Source organism: Selaginella moellendorffii, unplaced genomic scaffold (genome assembly GCF_000143415.4).
Source record: "Selaginella moellendorffii unplaced genomic scaffold, v1.0 SELMOscaffold_81, whole genome shotgun sequence".
Classification (NCBI taxonomy): Eukaryota; Viridiplantae; Streptophyta; class Lycopodiopsida; order Selaginellales; family Selaginellaceae; genus Selaginella; species Selaginella moellendorffii.
In genome coordinates, this window is record NW_003314342.1 from 587,034 (window position 1) to 602,962 (window position 15,929).

Below are 15,929 nucleotides of genomic sequence, written 5' to 3' on the forward strand. Positions count from 1 at the left end.
CGTCACGAACACGAGCACCGAGTGGATCGCTGGAACGTTGCTCACGTAGTGCGAGAGCATGGCCGGGACTCCCTGTGAGAGGCGGGTGTAGATCAATCCCACTCCACGAACTCGCAGAATGCTGTTGTTTGTCACGAGACCCGTGATCCACTCCACCGACATCTTGTTCTCGAGCTCGTACTTGTTCCTCCTGGAGCTCCCGAAGAACCATGTGAACATGATGCTCATGAAGATCGCCGCGAACAGCATCGGAAGCCAGCCACCTTCCGTGAACTTGACGAGCACCGACGAAAAGTATGTGAGCTCCAGCGTCGCGTAGATCGCAAAGTAGGCCAGGATGAGCAGGATGTTCGTCTTCCACACCAGGAGCATTATGATCGCGGTCAAGAACGTCGTCACCGACATCACCGAGACGACGCAGATGCCGTAGGCGTTCCCGATGGTGGTCGTATTCTTGAAGATGATGGTGATCACGACGCAGGCCAGCATGAGGAACCAGTTCATCTCAGGGATGTAGACTTGCCCGGGGAAACGCTTCGAGGTGTGGACAACCTTGACCCGCGGGAAGCAGCTCATCGCCTGCGACTGCTTGATGATCTGAAAAACCGCCGAGATCATGGCCTGGCTCGCGATGATCGCAGACAAGACCGCCACCACGAACATCGGCCAGTAGACCGGCGCTGGCACCGACTTGTAGAAAGCGTTGGCAACGTCTTCCGGATGCTTCATCAGGTACGCTGCCTGGCCGCAGTAAGCCAGCAAGAGCGTCGGATAAACAAAAGGCACGAAGGCGATCTGGATGGAGCGCGCACTGAAGTGGCCAACGTCCGCAAACATGGCTTCCGTGCCGGTGATGCACAGCACCACCCCTCCCAGCGAGATAAAGCCGTCCAGCTTGCGGAGGAGAAAGTAGTCGAGGATGAACTTCGGGTTGAAAGCTCTGAGCACGCTCAAGTCGTGAGCTCCGATGTTGTAGAGACCGATGACGCCGATAGCCACGAACCAGACGGTGAGAACCGGCGCGAACATGAAGCCAACTTTGTCCGTGCCAAACCTCTGGAGGTTGAAGAGCAGCACCAAGATCACGACCGAGATGGCCACGATGACGTTCTGTTCGAGAGAGCTCACCTGGACCTGGATCCCCTGAACAGCCGAGATCACCGAGATGGCCGGAGTGAGAGTTCCATCGCCAATCACCATGCAAGTCCCCAGCAAAGTCACGAGCAGCAGGATCATATGCACTGCCTTGCGACCCTCCATGAAGTTCCGGATCCCTTCTCGAAACCTGCCAGTGATCCTGGGAACGACGTCGTAGCCGGAGAGAGCTCGATCATCTGGATGAGCCTTTCGACCGAAAACTCCCACGTTGATGCTTCGGCACAGCAAAGTATAGACCGCGAAGGTCCCGCCTTCGTTGTTGTCACTGGCCTGGAGCACCACTAGGACGTACTTGAGGAGAGGGCTGAGCGTGAGCGTGTAGATGATGAGCGATAGAACCCCCAAAACATTGGCCTCGACGTGCTGTGGATCGATCCCATTCGGGAATGTGCTGCTAAACACGTAGAGAGGGCTCGTCCCTAGATCGCCATAGACGACCCCGATCGATTGAAAAGCTAGGCGCAGCAGCAGCGCGGTGGTCATAACCTTGACATTCGCGAGCCCGGAGACCTTGCTCGCGATGCGCTCCAGAGAATCATACCTGGACAGCGTCCTCTCTCCGGATCGCGATGGCGGCGCTTCATCGCCTGTTGGATCGCTTTCTTCCATCGGCTGTTCTTGGGAGAACCCTAAAACTCCTATTTATATGGCTCTGGAGAGAAAGGGTTTAAGGAAAAGGATTTCTATGAACCGTCGGATCAAGTGAGACAAACTTGCTATGGACCGTCGGACCGAGGGAGGGATCAAAGCATTTAAAAAAGGAATATCTTGCGCGATTTCGGGATTCTAGGGTTCCACGAGAATGCACGCTGGGTTTTCTCTTCTTCTCTTCACTGATCTCATCGATCCATGAGAGAATCGCAAGCAAGGATGGGAATTGCGCTCGCGATTCTTCTCACAGCCGCAGCGATCGGCGGCAGGGTAGATTCGGTCACTCTGGATGTCTCTCCAAAGGTTCTTGACCGCTCTGGCGAGATTATCACGGTGGAATGGTCGGATCTGGAGTCGCCGTCGCCATTGGACTGGATCGGGATCTACACGCCACCGGACAGTCTCGATGGTAATTTTATCGGGTATCTTCTCCTCTCTTCTTCCTCCGCGGCTTGGCGAGAGGACAAAGGATCGCTCCAGCTCCCACTGGTAAACATGCGAGCGGCCTATCAGCTCCGGCTCTTTCGAGGGATTCCTCCATCCAAGAGCTCGCGATTCGACGAGGATGGAAATCCTCTTCCAAGCACAGATTCCCGACTGGCAGTGTCGGATGATGTCCAGTTCGCGAGCTTCAACGAGCCAACGCAGATCCATCTCTCTTTGACATCGAATTTCGGGGAAGTTCGTGTGATGTTTGTGACCAGAGACGCGCTAGAGTGTTTTATACTCTATGGAACAGAGCAGGACTCTCTGGATTTGACAGTGGCGACGAAGTCGATCACTTACCAGCAAGGTGATATGTGTGACGAGCCGGCAAACACTACTCTGGGGTGGAGAAATCCTGGATATATTCACGATGGTGTTCTTGGAAAGCTCAAGCCCAGCAAGCGATACTTTTACCAGGTATGTTCGTCAGAAGCTTTCAAGAAGCTTTAGAACTTAGTTGTTGATCGATCAATTTTTCCAGGTGGGAAGCAAGGAGGGAGGATGGAGCAAAACGTACAGCTTCGTCTCGTCCCCGGAAGAAGGTGACGAGACAAACGCTCTTCTTTTCGGAGATTTGGGAACCACGGTACCTTACAAAACGTTCCTTTGGACGCAAGCCCAGAGCGCTAGCACTCTCAAGTGGCTGGAGCGCGAGTTAGACGAACTCGAGGACAAGCCAACGTTTATCTCTCACATTGGAGACATAAGCTACGCTCGAGGATACGCTTGGCTCTGGGACGAGTTCTTTCACCGCATCCAGCCGGTAGCAGCGAGAGCTCCCTACACCGTTTGCATCGGCAACCACGAGTACGACTGGCCTTTGCAACCCTGGAAGCCGGACTGGGCGCTGAGAGTCTATGGAACCGATGGAGGTGGTGAGTGCGGCGTCCCTTACAGTCTCAAGTTCCAGATGCCTGGGAATTCGACGCTCCTGACCGGGACAAAGGCACCAGCGACGAAGAACCTCTACTTCTCGCTCGACTTCGGCGTGGTACACTTCCTCTACTTCTCAACCGAGACGGACTTTCTCCCCGGAAGCAGACAGTACGAGTTCATCGTCCGGGATCTCGAGGCCGTAGACAGGAGCAAGGTGCCGTTCGTGGTGGTGCTCGGTCACAGGCCGATGTACACGAGCAACCACGAGGTCCGAGATGGTCCAGTGAGATCGAGAATGCTGGAGCACCTCGAGCCGGTGTTGGTGAAGAACCGAGTGGACGTTGTGCTCTGGGGACACGTCCACAAGTATGAGAGGACCTGTGCCGTGAAGAACTTCAGCTGCGCAGCCGCGGATGGATCAAGCTTTGCTCCGGTTCATGTGGTGATTGGGATGGGCGGACAGGACTGGCAGCCGCAGTGGGAGCCTCGCAGTGATCATCCAGAGTATCCAATCTTCCCGCAGCCCGAGTGGTCCGTGTTTAGAAGTGAGGAGTTTGGCTACGTGAGGCTCCACGCCACAAAAGAGCTCCTCCGGCTGTCTTACGTGGGGAATGGCGATGGTGAAGTCCACGACTACGTCGAGATTCCAGCTTCCTCCTCGATGCTACTGTCTTCGTCCCAGCAAAACGCGGTGAGGTCCATCGATCGCGCCGGGAGTGGTGCGAATTATTTCTTCACTGCGAGCTTGTGGTTTGCTGTGGGAGGCTTCTTCGCGGCGGCGATTCTTCTGAGTGTGTGGAAGAAGCGCTCGGACTCCAAGGTGGAGTGGAAGCGTTTGGAGATGAGGCCTTTGGAAGTCTAGAAGTCAGACATATATATATGCCAAGTTTCGGCAGGCAAAGCTTGTGAGGCACAAGATCTTTGAGACGCTGGACAAGTTTATAATAAGCAAGAGAAAGGTGGAGATCCAGGAAGGAAAGGCATCGGCTGAGCAAGATTTTCTCAGCGTTCTCTTGACAACGAGGGGAGAAGATGGAGAGCTCATGAGCAAGGAAGATGTAAAGCAAAACATCCTCATGATGGTCCTGCCCGGGCACGACACCACTGCTAGCACTCTGGCGGTCTCCATGAAGTGCATCGCTGAGAATCCCTGGTGCTACGATCGACTTTGACAAGGTTTTTACGATCAACCTCTATCATCTAACTCTCAAAGTTTCATGACCAGAGCATCTTGCCATTGCGAAGGATTCGAGCGAGCCACTCCGGCTAGAAGATCTCCAAAAGATGAACTACACCTGGAAAGTTCAGGAAGCCATGCGTCTGGTCTCTCCAGCGCTGGGAAACACGCGGATAGAGATCACGCAAATGACCATCGAGTGCTTCACAGTTCCAAAAGATTGGCGAGTAAATTCCTCCACTCAATCATCTCAAGACGTAAACCCTTCTTTGATTGATGGCCAGTTCATGTGGTAGCGTCTTCAGGACCACATTCTTCCGTGAGCCGGACGACAAGTTCGATCCGGAGCGATTCGGCGGGAGCTCGGTCTTGATCCCATACACGTACGTTCCATTTGGCGGAGGCCTTCGCATTTGCCCAGGGAACGAGCTCGCCAAGATGCTCCTCCGCGTGTTCTTGCATCATCTCCTCACCAGTTCCAGTGGTCGCTCCTCGATGCGTCCAAATGGCTCCAATCGTAGCTCCGGCCAATGGCCTAATATAATCTCTCGCGATGGATCTTAATTAGTGTCCTCGGGATGCTATACGGCGGTACGTTGAGAGGGCGAGGAAGATCACATCGAAAAGTGGCCGCTCGTCTTGTTCAAGCTGGTTGAGCTGCCGATCAACTTGCCAGGGACGATGTTCCAGATCGATTAAATCGCCCATTGCTTTCAAACACCTACGTTCCATTTAGCGAGGGCCCCGCATTTTTCTATACCACCGTGTCACAAGGTTTGGACGCTACTGGATCCAAACGAGGCCATGACCCACTCGCTCTCCCCGTCAATCGCATGGGCGTAAGACTCGGTTCAGTAAAAATCAGGTTTTGATCGTCATAGTTCGTAAGAGGAATAAACTCAAGAACAGTCAAGTAAGGTCAAATAAAGATTCGATGCTACAGTCAGAGGCGGCATTGTCTTCTCTTGATCACAGACAACCTCAATTTCAGGAACAAGGGCTAGAGAAAGAGAGAAAAAATGCTAGAGTTTCCAGGAGGAGTAGTAGCAGTGGTGAGCTTAGTATTAGCCGGCCTATGGATATGGAGGGCTTTCTCGCAGAAATCCTATGACCCCCCGACGCCTCCGGGGAGTTTTGGGCTCCCATTCCTGGGAGAAACTCTCCATCTCTTGTACAGCATGAAAGCAAACAGTCTATCGGAATTCTTCGAGTCTCGCGAGCGAAGGTATGGTCCTGTTTTCAAGACACACCTGTTTGGCCGCCCCACGGTGGTCCTAAGCCCTCCTCTTGGATTCAAGTTTTTGTTCTCCAACCATGGCAAGCTCGTGGAGAGCTCCTGGCCAGCGCCAATGAAGATGATCATGGGTGACAAGAGCTTGTTCTTCATGGAGGGCCAGAGAGCCAAGAGCTTCCGTCACATACTTATGGCGTTCCTTGGCCCCGAGGCAATGCGAAGGTATGTCGCAAGGACCAGCTCCATCGCCCAGGCACACATCGAGAAGTTTTGGCTGGATGGATCGGAAGTTCGAGCATATTTTCTTGTTAAGAAGGCCTTGTTCTCGGTGGTGTTTAACTTGTTCTTGAGCATACAAAACGAGGAGGAGGAGAGAGAGCTCTTGGTTCCATTTGAGGAGTTTTTGCACGGCTTACTCGAGCTGCCCATCAACTTTCCCGGGACCAAGTTTCGGCAGGCAAAGCTTGCGACGGGCAAGATCTTTGGGAAGCTGGACAAGTTTATAAACAAGAGAAAGGTGGAGCTCCAGGAAGGGAAGGCGTCGGCTGAGCAAGATTTGCTCAGCGTTCTTTTGACAACGAGGGGAGAAGATGGAGAGCTCATGAGCGAAGAAGAGGTAAAGCAAAACATCCTCATGATGGTACTGGCCGGGCACGACACCACTGCTAGCACTCTGGCGGTCTCCATGAAATGCATCGCTGAGAATCCCTGGTGCTACGATCGACTTCGACAAGGTTTTTACCATCAACCTCTATGATCTAACTCTCAAAGTTTCATGACCAGAACATCTTGCCGTAGCTGCTGCGAAGGATTCGAGCGAGCCACTCCGTCTAGAAGATCTCCAAAAGATGAACTACACCTGGAAAGTTGTCCAGGAAGCCATGCGTCTGGTCCCTCCAGCGCTGGGAAACACGCGGATAGCGATCACACACATGACCATCGAGGGCTTCACAGTTCCAAAAGATTGGCGAGTAAGTTCCTTCACTCGATCATCTCAAGAAATTCTCTTATGATCACGTAAAATCCTTCTTTGATTGATGGCCAGTTCATGTGGAGCGTCTTCCAGAGCAACAGGAGGAGCGCGTTCTTCCCTGAGCCGGACAAGTTTGATCCGGAGCGATTCAACGGGAGCTCGGGCTTGATCCCATACACGTACGTTCCATTTGGTGGAGGCCCTCGCATTTGCCCCGGGAATGAGCTCGCAAAGATGCTCCTCCGCGTGTTCTTGCATCATCTACTCACCCAGTTCCAGTGGTCGCTCCTCGATCCAAACGAGCACATCCAAATGGCTCCACTCGCAGCTCCGGCCAACGGCCTCCACATCAAACTCTCCAAAAATCCAATATAATCCCTTGGATCTTGGAAACCATAAACTATATCACTCGATCTTGGAACCAGAGCATCACACTTTACTACCATTTATAATGTTTTTCCATGAATGTATCTTTCTTACGGAAGCTTCAAAATCTTGGAGCTAAATCCAGCCACCTTACATATACGTGTACGCCTACGGTCATACGGATATGAAATCTGCCGCCACTTATTGCCGTCTCCTGTTTGTTTTTCACATTTGACTGAAGATCTTCTCAAGAAAAGCTCTCTCTCTCTCTCACACAGTAAATTATCCATAAAAATTCTGTCATGCCACAAATTGCATTTTAAAGTAAGTTTGTTTTACATTTTAATCAAGAAACAGCTGGTTATTGTTCAATATATTTTGATAATAAATATGCACATTTTATTATTACAAAGAAAATGACTTTATAAAAAGGATCACAAAGCATTAGATTAATTTGATTGGTGCCTACAAAATAACATGCATTTTTCACGTCCAAGCTAATGTCACTAACAAACAAGTAGTATTTTTTTAATAAATGGATAATTTCCTGTCAGACAGAAAAAGAATATAATGAAACTTTAAAATAGCACATAGTAGGTGGTAGTGAATATACCTAGAATGTGCTTGGATATTCTAGGATATTCTATTATTTAGATTAATCTTGTATTTAATTTATAAACAAGGTTATAAGTTATAAGCTTTCTTAAACACTTTCTAGTATATTCTTTTTTATTCTACCATCTAATGGTTGATATGGAACAAGATTAATTTTGTGTTTATAAATTATAAACATGTTTATAATTATAAAATTTTATTTTGGATTAATAAGTAAGAAGAATAAGCAAACCAAGTATTGCTACATGCAACCCATAGCAAATAAATTTTAATACAAAGAACAACAATTATTATTGAATAAACATATAATCAATATTGTTAATTGATCACATTACACGATCCATCATAGCAAAAAGTATAACTATAAATACAAGCACAACATTAGATAAAGCTAATTTTCAAATAATTTTTATTAATTGAATTTATCAGCATTCATACTTTTAAAAACCATGCTTTTTGTTCCACCGTTTCTTGTGCACTTTGCAGTTACAAACAGTTCCATCAATAGATGGGTTTCCAAAAAATCACGATAATTGCCCAGTAAAATTATCATAACGTTACTGTTAAGCTCTCCATTTCTGGAATTTTGCCCAGTAAAATTATCATAACTATATTGTTAGGCCATCAGTTTCTGGAATTTTGCAAAATTATAATCATTCAAATTTGTTCGGATTGTCGGAACAAATTTAAAAATCCAACTCCAAGCCATTGCTGTGGTTTGAGTAAAACCATAGTTCCTAGGCTTGCAAGGAAATCACCATTGACCAGGACAGAGGCACGAAGATTTCCAACGATAACATGGTGACTTACAGGATCTCGACGTTCATGACTCTCTTGATCGAAGCTCTTCGTCTAGCACTATGTTGCTCACAAATGAATCGAATCTCATTCCTGAACTTCAGGACGTAGTTTACTCCAAGCAGAACTCTCCAAAACTGTCACCTAGCAGCCTGCTTCAGGCTGTCTTCTGAGCCCGACCGGATCCACTTGCGGCTTCGTCATTCTTCTGGCCGTCTTCGGGTTTTCTAGCCCACGGAGGAGCTCTATCGGCTTCGTACCTGTAGTCGTAGAACAGTTCCTCACCGGCTGATATACGTTCCTTTGCAAATATGCCAACTCTGTGATCCCCAGCAACCATTATCACCTACACATTCATGTTGAGTTTCCAGCAGCTTTATGGAGAACACCTCACCTTTGCATAGCAGTTTGGATTTGGCGAGTGATTTGCAAATTTAAGCTTGTCACCCTTGCGGCAAGCATCCAGTACGTACTAGAGAAAGAACAGGTAGAAACAGGAAACCATGTAAATTCAGATCAACCAAACCATACCTGATCATTCAAATTAAATAAGAAGGACGAGTTCTCGCGGTCGTAAATCTTGCCACGCTTGTCAGCTTCACGATGTGATATGAGCTCTCCCGTGTATTCTCCAAGGTAGTCATGCTTATTTACCGGAGTCTAGAAGACAATCAAGCTAATAGCTACTTCTTTCTGTAAGAGCAACATACTATTACCTTTAAAAATGCACCCCAGCCAGCGACATCAGATCTTCCAAGTAAAACCTGCACAAGTTTGTTTAAGAAAAGCTAAAGGAATGTTTGAAAGAAGAGATTTTACCCGTTGTTGTTGCTTTAGAAGAAGTTTCATGTTTCGACATTCGTAGCTGTCACCCCGTGCCGGTGGTCCGCCTTGCGATCCATCCCCGCACCTGAAACAAAGGCACAAAAGAGGAAAATCACATCAGCACACGAGCTTTGCAATTGTACACCGTTGCATACCCAATCCAGCAATTTCTACAGACATCAGGATCACATTCCCGTCCAGCTGCAAAACACGGGCATTGCCGACTGGAACACTGGCTTTTAGCGCAATGGCAGCCCCTGAAGCGGTTTTTGCAGTTCTTGGAGCACCTGATAAGACAAAAACGTCGCTTTAAGCAAATGTAGCATAACACGTACCCGCAATATTTCTCGCAGCACGTCCCATTTCGATGGCAAGAACACTGCTTTCCGCACGACTCCGAGCAAGAGCAGGGTGTGTATTGTCTACAGCCATCCTTCCCATCCACGAGTCTTTTCCTGATAGCTGGATAGCCCACGGATTTCCATGTGTACTTTAGCCTACGTACACGTCCCCTCCTGCGTCCGTTGTACAACCTGGACCGCGAACGGTCAATCTCCTACAAAAGATCGTTTTAAGAGAAGAGTCAAAAAACTGTGGAGCCTTACCGTCGCATCCTCAATGACTGTGTTTCCATCCTGTTGGAGCTTTGTTTCTTCATTCAGCTTCCAGTTCACGGCTGCCTCAAGTTGCATGAATTCCCCAACCTCGGCACAGCTCTTCATTCCCCTTAGCAAATTCCTTGAAATAAGACAGCTGATAAAAATCACACAGAAGCTTTCAGTGAACTGATAAACAGGCAGGATTTTCCGTACCTGTCTCTACCAAAGATTTGCAGCCCTGTTTCGTAAAGGTCCTTCTCCAAAGTGTTCCAGTTACTGTCATATAGCGTAAGGTTCTTGGATATGCTCTGCATCACATCCTCTGGTTCCTTGATTACAGGTGGCGGCCGCTTCACAGTGGTGATCTGGCTTCCTTTCCATTTTCTCTGAGCGTAAAGCTTCTTGCTAACCAGTTTTTTCAAGTACATGCTGGCCCCAGTATTCTCGCCACGAGTCGCATTGCCACTGCCATCTCCCACCTCAGCATGCGATCCCTCCACATGGTGTTTCTTACGCGCCTCATTTGTATCATCGTCTGTATGTCTCGTCGCTTTCCTCTTTAGTAGCAACCTTCTGAGAGCGGTCACACTTTTATCTTTGAAGCTCTTCTTAGGAGCCTCAGGAGGCTTGTCCACAGTTTTGGCGACTGGTTCCGTAGCGACGCCCTTGTCTTTGGAATCCGAAACTTGCCAGCTCTTCTCAATAGCAGGTGCTGTGCTTTCTACAGGAACGGGTTTGGACTCTACGCCTGAAGAAGTGGCATCGTGGTGGCTTGAAAGGCGTGGCTGCCAAGGCGGCGTAAGAACTATGATGAAATGGCGTCATAGGATATCATACCAAATGGAAACAGCAGGGACCGCATGGTACTGACGGCAGTTCCCCCGTCTTGTTAAGTGGAGTCTGCTTATCGAACTGCAAGCTTCCATTTCAATCAGTAGCTCATCAAGCACAAGTAAGAAGCTTACAGGAATTATCACCGGCTGCGAGCAACCATGAAGCCGACAGTCGAACACCTTTAATAATGCGGGAAGTTTAGTATGAGAATAGAAAGAGCATCCCAGCTTACCAAACAACGTCGACAGAAAAGATTATCGAAGGAGTCCATTGCAGATAGAAGATCATGCTTTTCCTCGCTTTTGAGTTTGTCCCCGTCCTTCGCTAGTATTTCATACCGTGCCTGTAGCAGACGTTTGAGTTTGATTCATAATTCTGTAAAGAGCATAACATGAATATGCATATCCACGTTTCCTATCTGTTTTTCCTCTTAAAAAAATCAAGCAGCCCATCAGGCAAGGCCCGTACCTCTATCTCGCTCGGCTTTGCATCAAGACAGTCAGCCAGCGCCTTAAACATCATTTTACTCAATCCATGTTCTTGGACAGTGGCTCTACAGGCATTCAATAAGTAAAGAAAAAAAATTAGAATCAGTACTACTAACCTGATGAGAAAATCGTCACCTTTGCTAAAGTCACGTTTCTCTTCTTCCTCCTCGACTTGTTCTTCCTCACTGTCACTGCATATCAACGCTTCATTTTCAGCAGAGTCATAATAGATCCTTCTTCGACCAACGACGGATTGATCTTCGGCCATCCGCTGATTCCTGGAAAACCAAAGGTCAGTGAACTAGCACCCGCATCTTTGTTTCTCTACCTGTCCAAGAAGATCCAAGTTGTATATGGCGGCGTCTTTTGCACGGTTTGCAGCCTGACGGGCTTCACAATGCTCTTCCCACCGGAATTGTTGAAAAGAATAGGAGCCGAGGAGTCATCTTGCGAGCCACACTGCTGATCCGCGGCTGCTGGATCAGTCCCAAGCTTGTTGAGCGCCTTTTGGATCCGTGTGTTGAGCATATCGTTGTCGGCGTGATTCCTGTTATTCACAGCGCGGGAGCTGGACAGCGCCAGTAAGTGCGTACAAAATCCTTGCAATCTCTCCGAGTTTGCATCCATCCTTGCCTAGAAAATCCGCGAAGAAATCAGCTCTAGCGCTTGAGAAATCTCCAAAGAGGAGGAAAACAGTACCTTGACATAAGCTTGTCGCTCGAATGCCACTTGCTTCTTAAGCCGGGTGAACGTAGCCGACAATGCGGCCATGGAAACCTTGCCGGATGCCTCGCCTTCCTCCATAGACTGCATCGCATCGCCGATCACAAAGCTCCGCTCGAAATCGTTGCCCTCGATCGGCACAAACCTCGGATCTTAGCTGCCGCCTTCGCGCTCCACCATCGAAAACCCTCGCCCTAAAATCTGGGGTTTGGCGGGAATCGAAACGCAAAACTAGACCACACGTTCTTTCGTTTAGGTTTTTGTCGCCACTCAGCGCTGGCAGCTATGGTGTCGACGGGCAATCCAGAGAGGTAATCTCAAGCTCGCGCCATCGTTTCCAAGCAATCGATGGATCCTTCTCGTGTTTCTTTCCAGAATGTGGTGGTCCAAGGACACAATCGTGCTCGTCACCGGCGCGAACAAGGGTATTGGCTTGCAGTTGGTGCGTGAGCTCGCCAGGCGAGGATTGACGACGATACTCACGTCTAGAGACGAATCCAGCGGCAGGAAGGCTATCGAATCGCTGCTGGAAGAGGGCATTGATCGAGAAAGGCTCGTGTATCACCAGCTCGACATCACTAGCCCCGATTCGGTCGACGCGCTGGCGGATTGGGTCTCTCGCTCCTACGGTAGCATCGAAATTCTTGTGAGTAGAGATCTAGAGCTCGAATTTCGCTGTTTCTCTAGCCGTCCAGCAGATAGTTCTTTGTTTTCTTCCTTGGTGTTCTTCCAGATTAACAATGCCGGCGTGAACTCAATTGGAGTGCCGGACTTGGAGCAAGCGAAGTACGTGGTGGAAACGAATTACTACGGCACGAAGAGAGTGATCGAGGCTATGGTCCCTCTTCTCAAACCTGGAGCTCGAATCGTTAACGTCAGCTCCAAAGCTGGTGATCTCGCGGTAAGTTCCTCGCGAATATCGATGAGAAACCTTGGAGATTCTTATGGTTTTTGCACCGCAGTATCTAAAGAACGAATGGAATGCAAAGCTGGAAGATATCGCCACTCTCACGCCCAGCAAGATCGACGAGATGATCCAGGAGTTCTTCCGAGCAGTGGAAGCCAAAGAGATCAAAGCCCGCGGCTGGCCGTGCATGGGCGAGGAGCTCCCGCTAGCGCCACCAGAGATGCTCGCCGGCTACTCCCTCTCCAAGATCGCTCTCAACGCCTACGCGAGGATCATCGCGGAGAAGCTCGCGAGGGAGAAGGAGATCTTCCTCAACTCGATGTGTCCCGGCTCGACCAGCACGGCCATGTCGGGATTCAGGGGTCACTCGGTCGAGATTGGAGCCGACACCGCGGTGTGGATCGCTTTGCTTCCTCCGGGAACTCCGGAAGAACCACTTCCTCACGGGAGATTCTTCATGGATCGCAAGGACGTGGGATTCTCGCAGATGCCAGTCTTCTACGATGGCCAGTTCTACAAGAGCTTGGGAGAACTCCCGAAAAGCAAATAAACATTATTTTCAAACTGTCTCTACTGGCGCCAGGAGCTAGGGTTTGATCCAAGCTATGGTGGATCTACTGAGGAGCCGCTGGCTGATGCTAGTGGCGGGCATTTGGATCCAGATCACGATGGGATCCACCTACGTCTTTGGATTGTACTCGGAGAGCCTCAAGCGCGAGCTGGGATTCGATCAATCGCAGCTCGACACGCTAGGGTTCTTCAAGGGGATCGGCGCCAATGTGGGGATTCACACAGGATTGCTGCTCTCGCTGGCGCTGCCGCCGTGGATTATCCTGGCGCTGGGGGCGGGCCAATGTTTTCTGGGCTATTTCATGATCTGGCTCGCTGGAACGCACAGGATCCGGGGCGTCCAGCTCTGGCAGATGTGCGCCTTCATGCTCGTCGCTGCGAATTCGCAGACGTATTCCAACACCGCCGTGGTCGTGACATCTGTGACGAATTTTCCCACCAGTCGTGGCACTGTGATTGGCTTGATGAAAGTAAGTTCCATTTGATCAAAGCTCCATCAAAGCTACTCATTGTTCTAGTTCTAAATGCTTGCTCCAGGGATGCTTGGGATTGAGTGGAGCCATTCTAACTTTCTTCTATCGATCGCTATGCGGGGAAGATGGTGGCAGCCAGATTCACTACACGCTCTTTGCGGCGGTAGTCCCGACAGTGGTATGTGTTTTGCTTATGCTTCTCATTAGGCCAGTGGCACCGTCGACCATCACGCATGATCCACACGAGAACACGAACATCTCCAGGATCTCTGGGATCATCGTGGCACTCGCGTTTGGTCTCATTCCTCTCACGCTTCTCACTCCAGTGGGCCGAGTCGCGAGGATTTTGCTGTGCGTTCTACTGCTTCTAGCGCTCGCATCGCCACTACTGGTGGCATTCAAGGCAAGCAGGCTCACAAAGACGGTGGATTCCAAAGAACAGGGACAAGAGAACGTCGCGATACTCCTTGGAGAATCTAGCAGCGGCGCCAACTTTCAGGAAAAGCCCGAGAACGAGAAAAGAGGAACTTTAGTTCTTCGCAGCCAAGACTTTACACTCTCACAGGCTTTTACATCGCTCGAGTTTTGGCTACTGGTCACAGCAATGGCCTGTGGGATGGGATCGGGAGCCACAGTGATCGACAACGTGAACCAGCTTGGATCCTCACTGGGCTACTCCACACATAACATAGCAGTGGTGGTGTCGCTGGTTAGCATCTGGAACTTCCTGGGCCGGTTTGGAGCTGGAGCACTCTCGGACTTCTTCCTCAGGGTGAGGGGTGTTCCAAGGCCGGTTTTCAACTCGATCACTCTGGGAGTCATGGCAGCCGGGCACCTTGTACTGGCGGCAGCGTTCCCGGGTGCTTTGTACGTGGGAACTCTCCTCGTTGGGCTGTGCTACGGCTCGCAGTGGTCGCTCATGCCAGCAACAGTGTCGGAGATCTTCGGCATGAAAGAGTTTGGGACGCTCTTCAACACCATCGCCGTGGCAAGCCCACTGGGAGCTTACATTCTCTCAGTGAGAGTGGCGGGCTACTTCTATGACAGGGAAGCGCAGAGGCAACAAAGCCATAGCCATGGGAGCTCGATCCATTCTCTGCCAAATTCTTGCCACGGTCCAGCATGTTTCAGGCTCACCTTTCTCGTGCTCGCTGGAGTCTGCCTCTTGGGCTGCGTTTGTACGTCACTGCTCGTATCAAGGACGAGGAAGTACTACAAAGAAGCTCACAAGACCCTCTACCATAGCAAAAGCTGGCAAAAGTAATAGTGCCATTTGATCAAAGTATAAAGGTATAATTTCTTTTCATATGGTATCAAACGACTCCTGTGTATGTGTATAATAATTTGCTAGCATAATTTGTCTAATGGTACCAGATTATTATAACAAGGCCGTGAGTGTTCTCAGCTAATTTACATACTACTATTCGATGTCGTGCCAAACAGCATTGGTTAATGGGACAATCACTGATGCTAGAATTATTGTAACATATCAAATATAATAGACAATACCTCCTTAAGTTAGTAGTAGGTTGTACTCTTCGTAGTATTTATATTAAATAGCTTTTAATGATTTCCTTTTGATTATTCTTGCATCATATAGTATACTCATTTTAATAAAAGTGATAAGCGAGCATATGGTTTCTGTTGGCCATGGCCTTGAAAGTTCTCTGCACGCCGCTGAGGTGACCGATGTGAGCATGCACCGCCACCATCACGTTCCACGAGAAGATATCCCAGCTCCACAAGATCACGCTCTCGCAAAGTACGTGGACTTGGATCACCAGGTTCCAGGAGCACGAATCATATTGGGGGGATTCTCGAGAAGACTGCTTCAGCGTTCCTGGCGAGACCATTTTGGCTGCAGGTGCGGAGGAAAGCCATGGAGTTGAGGTCGGCCATGGTTTTGAAGAAGCGGTCCTCGCAGTCTCTGGTATGCCCATGGAAGAATTATGAGAAAGATAATCCAGCAGCAGCGACAAATATTGTAGTTTCTCTTATAACCTTTCAGAGTTAATGGGAACTTGGTTATGATGAATATTTACCTGAAACAATATTTCGCCCTCACCTTGGCATATGAAATGCTTTGACACTTTATTCCAAAGGCCCGCTATACTTTCCGAAAGGCTTGAGGTGATATGTTGCCACACCCTGCACGGCACCGCAGGGGAGGTAAAGC

The 15,929-nt window shown here is 49.4% G+C and overlaps 6 protein-coding genes across 8 annotated transcripts; 4 read left to right on the forward strand and 2 right to left on the reverse strand.

The window, feature by feature from the left end:
* Positions 1-92: 92 nt before the first annotated feature.
* Positions 93-1,767, reverse strand: LOC9629265 (potassium transporter 5). The gene is made up of 2 exons (XM_024661286.1): positions 264-1,767; positions 93-121 (listed from the first exon to the last, which is right to left on the reverse strand). The coding sequence occupies exons 1-2, from the start codon at positions 1,765-1,767 to the stop codon at positions 93-95; spliced, it is 1,533 nt and encodes a 510-aa protein (XP_024517054.1).
* A 167-nt stretch (positions 1,768-1,934) lies between these two features.
* Positions 1,935-4,150, forward strand: LOC9629266 (probable inactive purple acid phosphatase 2). The gene is made up of 2 exons (XM_002987357.2): positions 1,935-2,712; positions 2,777-4,150. The coding sequence occupies exons 1-2, from the start codon at positions 2,008-2,010 to the stop codon at positions 4,031-4,033; spliced, it is 1,962 nt and encodes a 653-aa protein (XP_002987403.2). The 5' UTR covers positions 1,935-2,007; the 3' UTR covers positions 4,034-4,150.
* Positions 4,151-5,286: 1,136 nt separating this feature from the next.
* Positions 5,287-7,133, forward strand: LOC9628851 (cytochrome P450 716B2). Of its 2 annotated transcripts, none has more exons than XM_002987358.2 (3): positions 5,287-6,316; positions 6,366-6,553; positions 6,628-7,133. In XM_002987358.2, exons 1-3 carry the CDS (start codon positions 5,368-5,370, stop codon positions 6,928-6,930), a joined length of 1,440 nt encoding a protein of 479 aa, XP_002987404.1. In that variant the 5' UTR covers positions 5,287-5,367; the 3' UTR covers positions 6,931-7,133. The 2 variants fall into 2 exon arrangements, with proteins under 2 accessions (XP_002987404.1, XP_024517016.1); XM_024661248.1 differs by having other exon boundaries at positions 6,381-6,553.
* Positions 7,134-8,308: 1,175 nt separating this feature from the next.
* LOC9628852 (histone-lysine N-methyltransferase EZ3) lies at positions 8,309-11,999 on the reverse strand. The gene is made up of 16 exons (XM_002987420.2): positions 11,780-11,999; positions 11,409-11,713; positions 11,197-11,358; positions 11,061-11,145; positions 10,825-10,935; positions 10,724-10,771; positions 10,596-10,670; positions 9,972-10,543; positions 9,765-9,912; positions 9,495-9,715; positions 9,315-9,446; positions 9,154-9,244; positions 9,051-9,098; positions 8,866-8,994; positions 8,729-8,806; positions 8,309-8,680 (listed from the first exon to the last, which is right to left on the reverse strand). Exons 1-16 carry the CDS (start codon positions 11,891-11,893, stop codon positions 8,492-8,494), a joined length of 2,508 nt encoding a protein of 835 aa, XP_002987466.1. The 5' UTR covers positions 11,894-11,999; the 3' UTR covers positions 8,309-8,491.
* A 28-nt stretch (positions 12,000-12,027) lies between these two features.
* On the forward strand, positions 12,028-13,279 carry LOC9629267 (short-chain dehydrogenase/reductase 2b). 2 transcript variants are annotated; one of them, XM_002987359.2, is made up of 4 exons: positions 12,032-12,114; positions 12,179-12,449; positions 12,537-12,704; positions 12,766-13,279. In XM_002987359.2, the coding sequence occupies exons 1-4, from the start codon at positions 12,089-12,091 to the stop codon at positions 13,258-13,260; spliced, it is 960 nt and encodes a 319-aa protein (XP_002987405.2). In that variant the 5' UTR covers positions 12,032-12,088; the 3' UTR covers positions 13,261-13,279. The 2 variants fall into 2 exon arrangements, with proteins under 2 accessions (XP_024517021.1, XP_002987405.2); XM_024661253.1 differs by having other exon boundaries at positions 12,028-12,114; positions 12,179-12,704.
* A 17-nt stretch (positions 13,280-13,296) lies between these two features.
* On the forward strand, positions 13,297-15,061 carry LOC9628853 (protein NUCLEAR FUSION DEFECTIVE 4). Its single transcript, XM_002987360.2, has 2 exons — positions 13,297-13,750; positions 13,818-15,061. Exons 1-2 carry the CDS (start codon positions 13,316-13,318, stop codon positions 15,015-15,017), a joined length of 1,635 nt encoding a protein of 544 aa, XP_002987406.1. The 5' UTR covers positions 13,297-13,315; the 3' UTR covers positions 15,018-15,061.
* The last annotated feature ends 868 nt before the right edge of the window (positions 15,062-15,929 follow it).

Bases quoted from the DNA above. Each gene is read 5' to 3' on its own strand.
- LOC9629265 (XM_024661286.1), bottom strand. From the start codon at position 1,767: ATGGAAGAAAGCGATCCAACAGGCGATGAAGCGCCGCCATCGCGATCC. The intron at 122-263 runs GTGGCTGGCTTC...GACAAACAACAG, and splicing joins GCTCGTCAAGTTCACGGAAG to CATTCTGCGAGTTCGTGGAG.
- LOC9629266 (XM_002987357.2), top strand. From the start codon at position 2,008: ATGAGAGAATCGCAAGCAAGGATGGGAATTGCGCTCGCGATTCTTCTC. The intron at 2,713-2,776 runs GTATGTTCGTCA...CAATTTTTCCAG, and splicing joins GCAAGCGATACTTTTACCAG to GTGGGAAGCAAGGAGGGAGG.
- LOC9628851 (XM_002987358.2), top strand. From the start codon at position 5,368: ATGCTAGAGTTTCCAGGAGGAGTAGTAGCAGTGGTGAGCTTAGTATTA. The intron at 6,317-6,365 runs GTTTTTACCATC...TTTCATGACCAG, and splicing joins CTACGATCGACTTCGACAAG to AACATCTTGCCGTAGCTGCT. The intron at 6,554-6,627 runs GTAAGTTCCTTC...ATTGATGGCCAG, and splicing joins CAGTTCCAAAAGATTGGCGA to TTCATGTGGAGCGTCTTCCA.
- LOC9628852 (XM_002987420.2), bottom strand. From the start codon at position 11,893: ATGCAGTCTATGGAGGAAGGCGAGGCATCCGGCAAGGTTTCCATGGCC. The intron at 11,714-11,779 runs GTACTGTTTTCC...CGGATTTTCTAG, and splicing joins AGCGACAAGCTTATGTCAAG to GCAAGGATGGATGCAAACTC. The intron at 8,995-9,050 runs GTAATAGTATGT...ATTGTCTTCTAG, and splicing joins GCTGGGGTGCATTTTTAAAG to ACTCCGGTAAATAAGCATGA.
- LOC9629267 (XM_024661253.1), top strand. From the start codon at position 12,089: ATGGTGTCGACGGGCAATCCAGAGAG. The intron at 12,115-12,178 runs GTAATCTCAAGC...GTTTCTTTCCAG, and splicing joins TCGACGGGCAATCCAGAGAG to AATGTGGTGGTCCAAGGACA. The intron at 12,705-12,765 runs GTAAGTTCCTCG...TTTGCACCGCAG, and splicing joins CCAAAGCTGGTGATCTCGCG to TATCTAAAGAACGAATGGAA.
- LOC9628853 (XM_002987360.2), top strand. From the start codon at position 13,316: ATGGTGGATCTACTGAGGAGCCGCTGGCTGATGCTAGTGGCGGGCATT. The intron at 13,751-13,817 runs GTAAGTTCCATT...TGCTTGCTCCAG, and splicing joins CTGTGATTGGCTTGATGAAA to GGATGCTTGGGATTGAGTGG.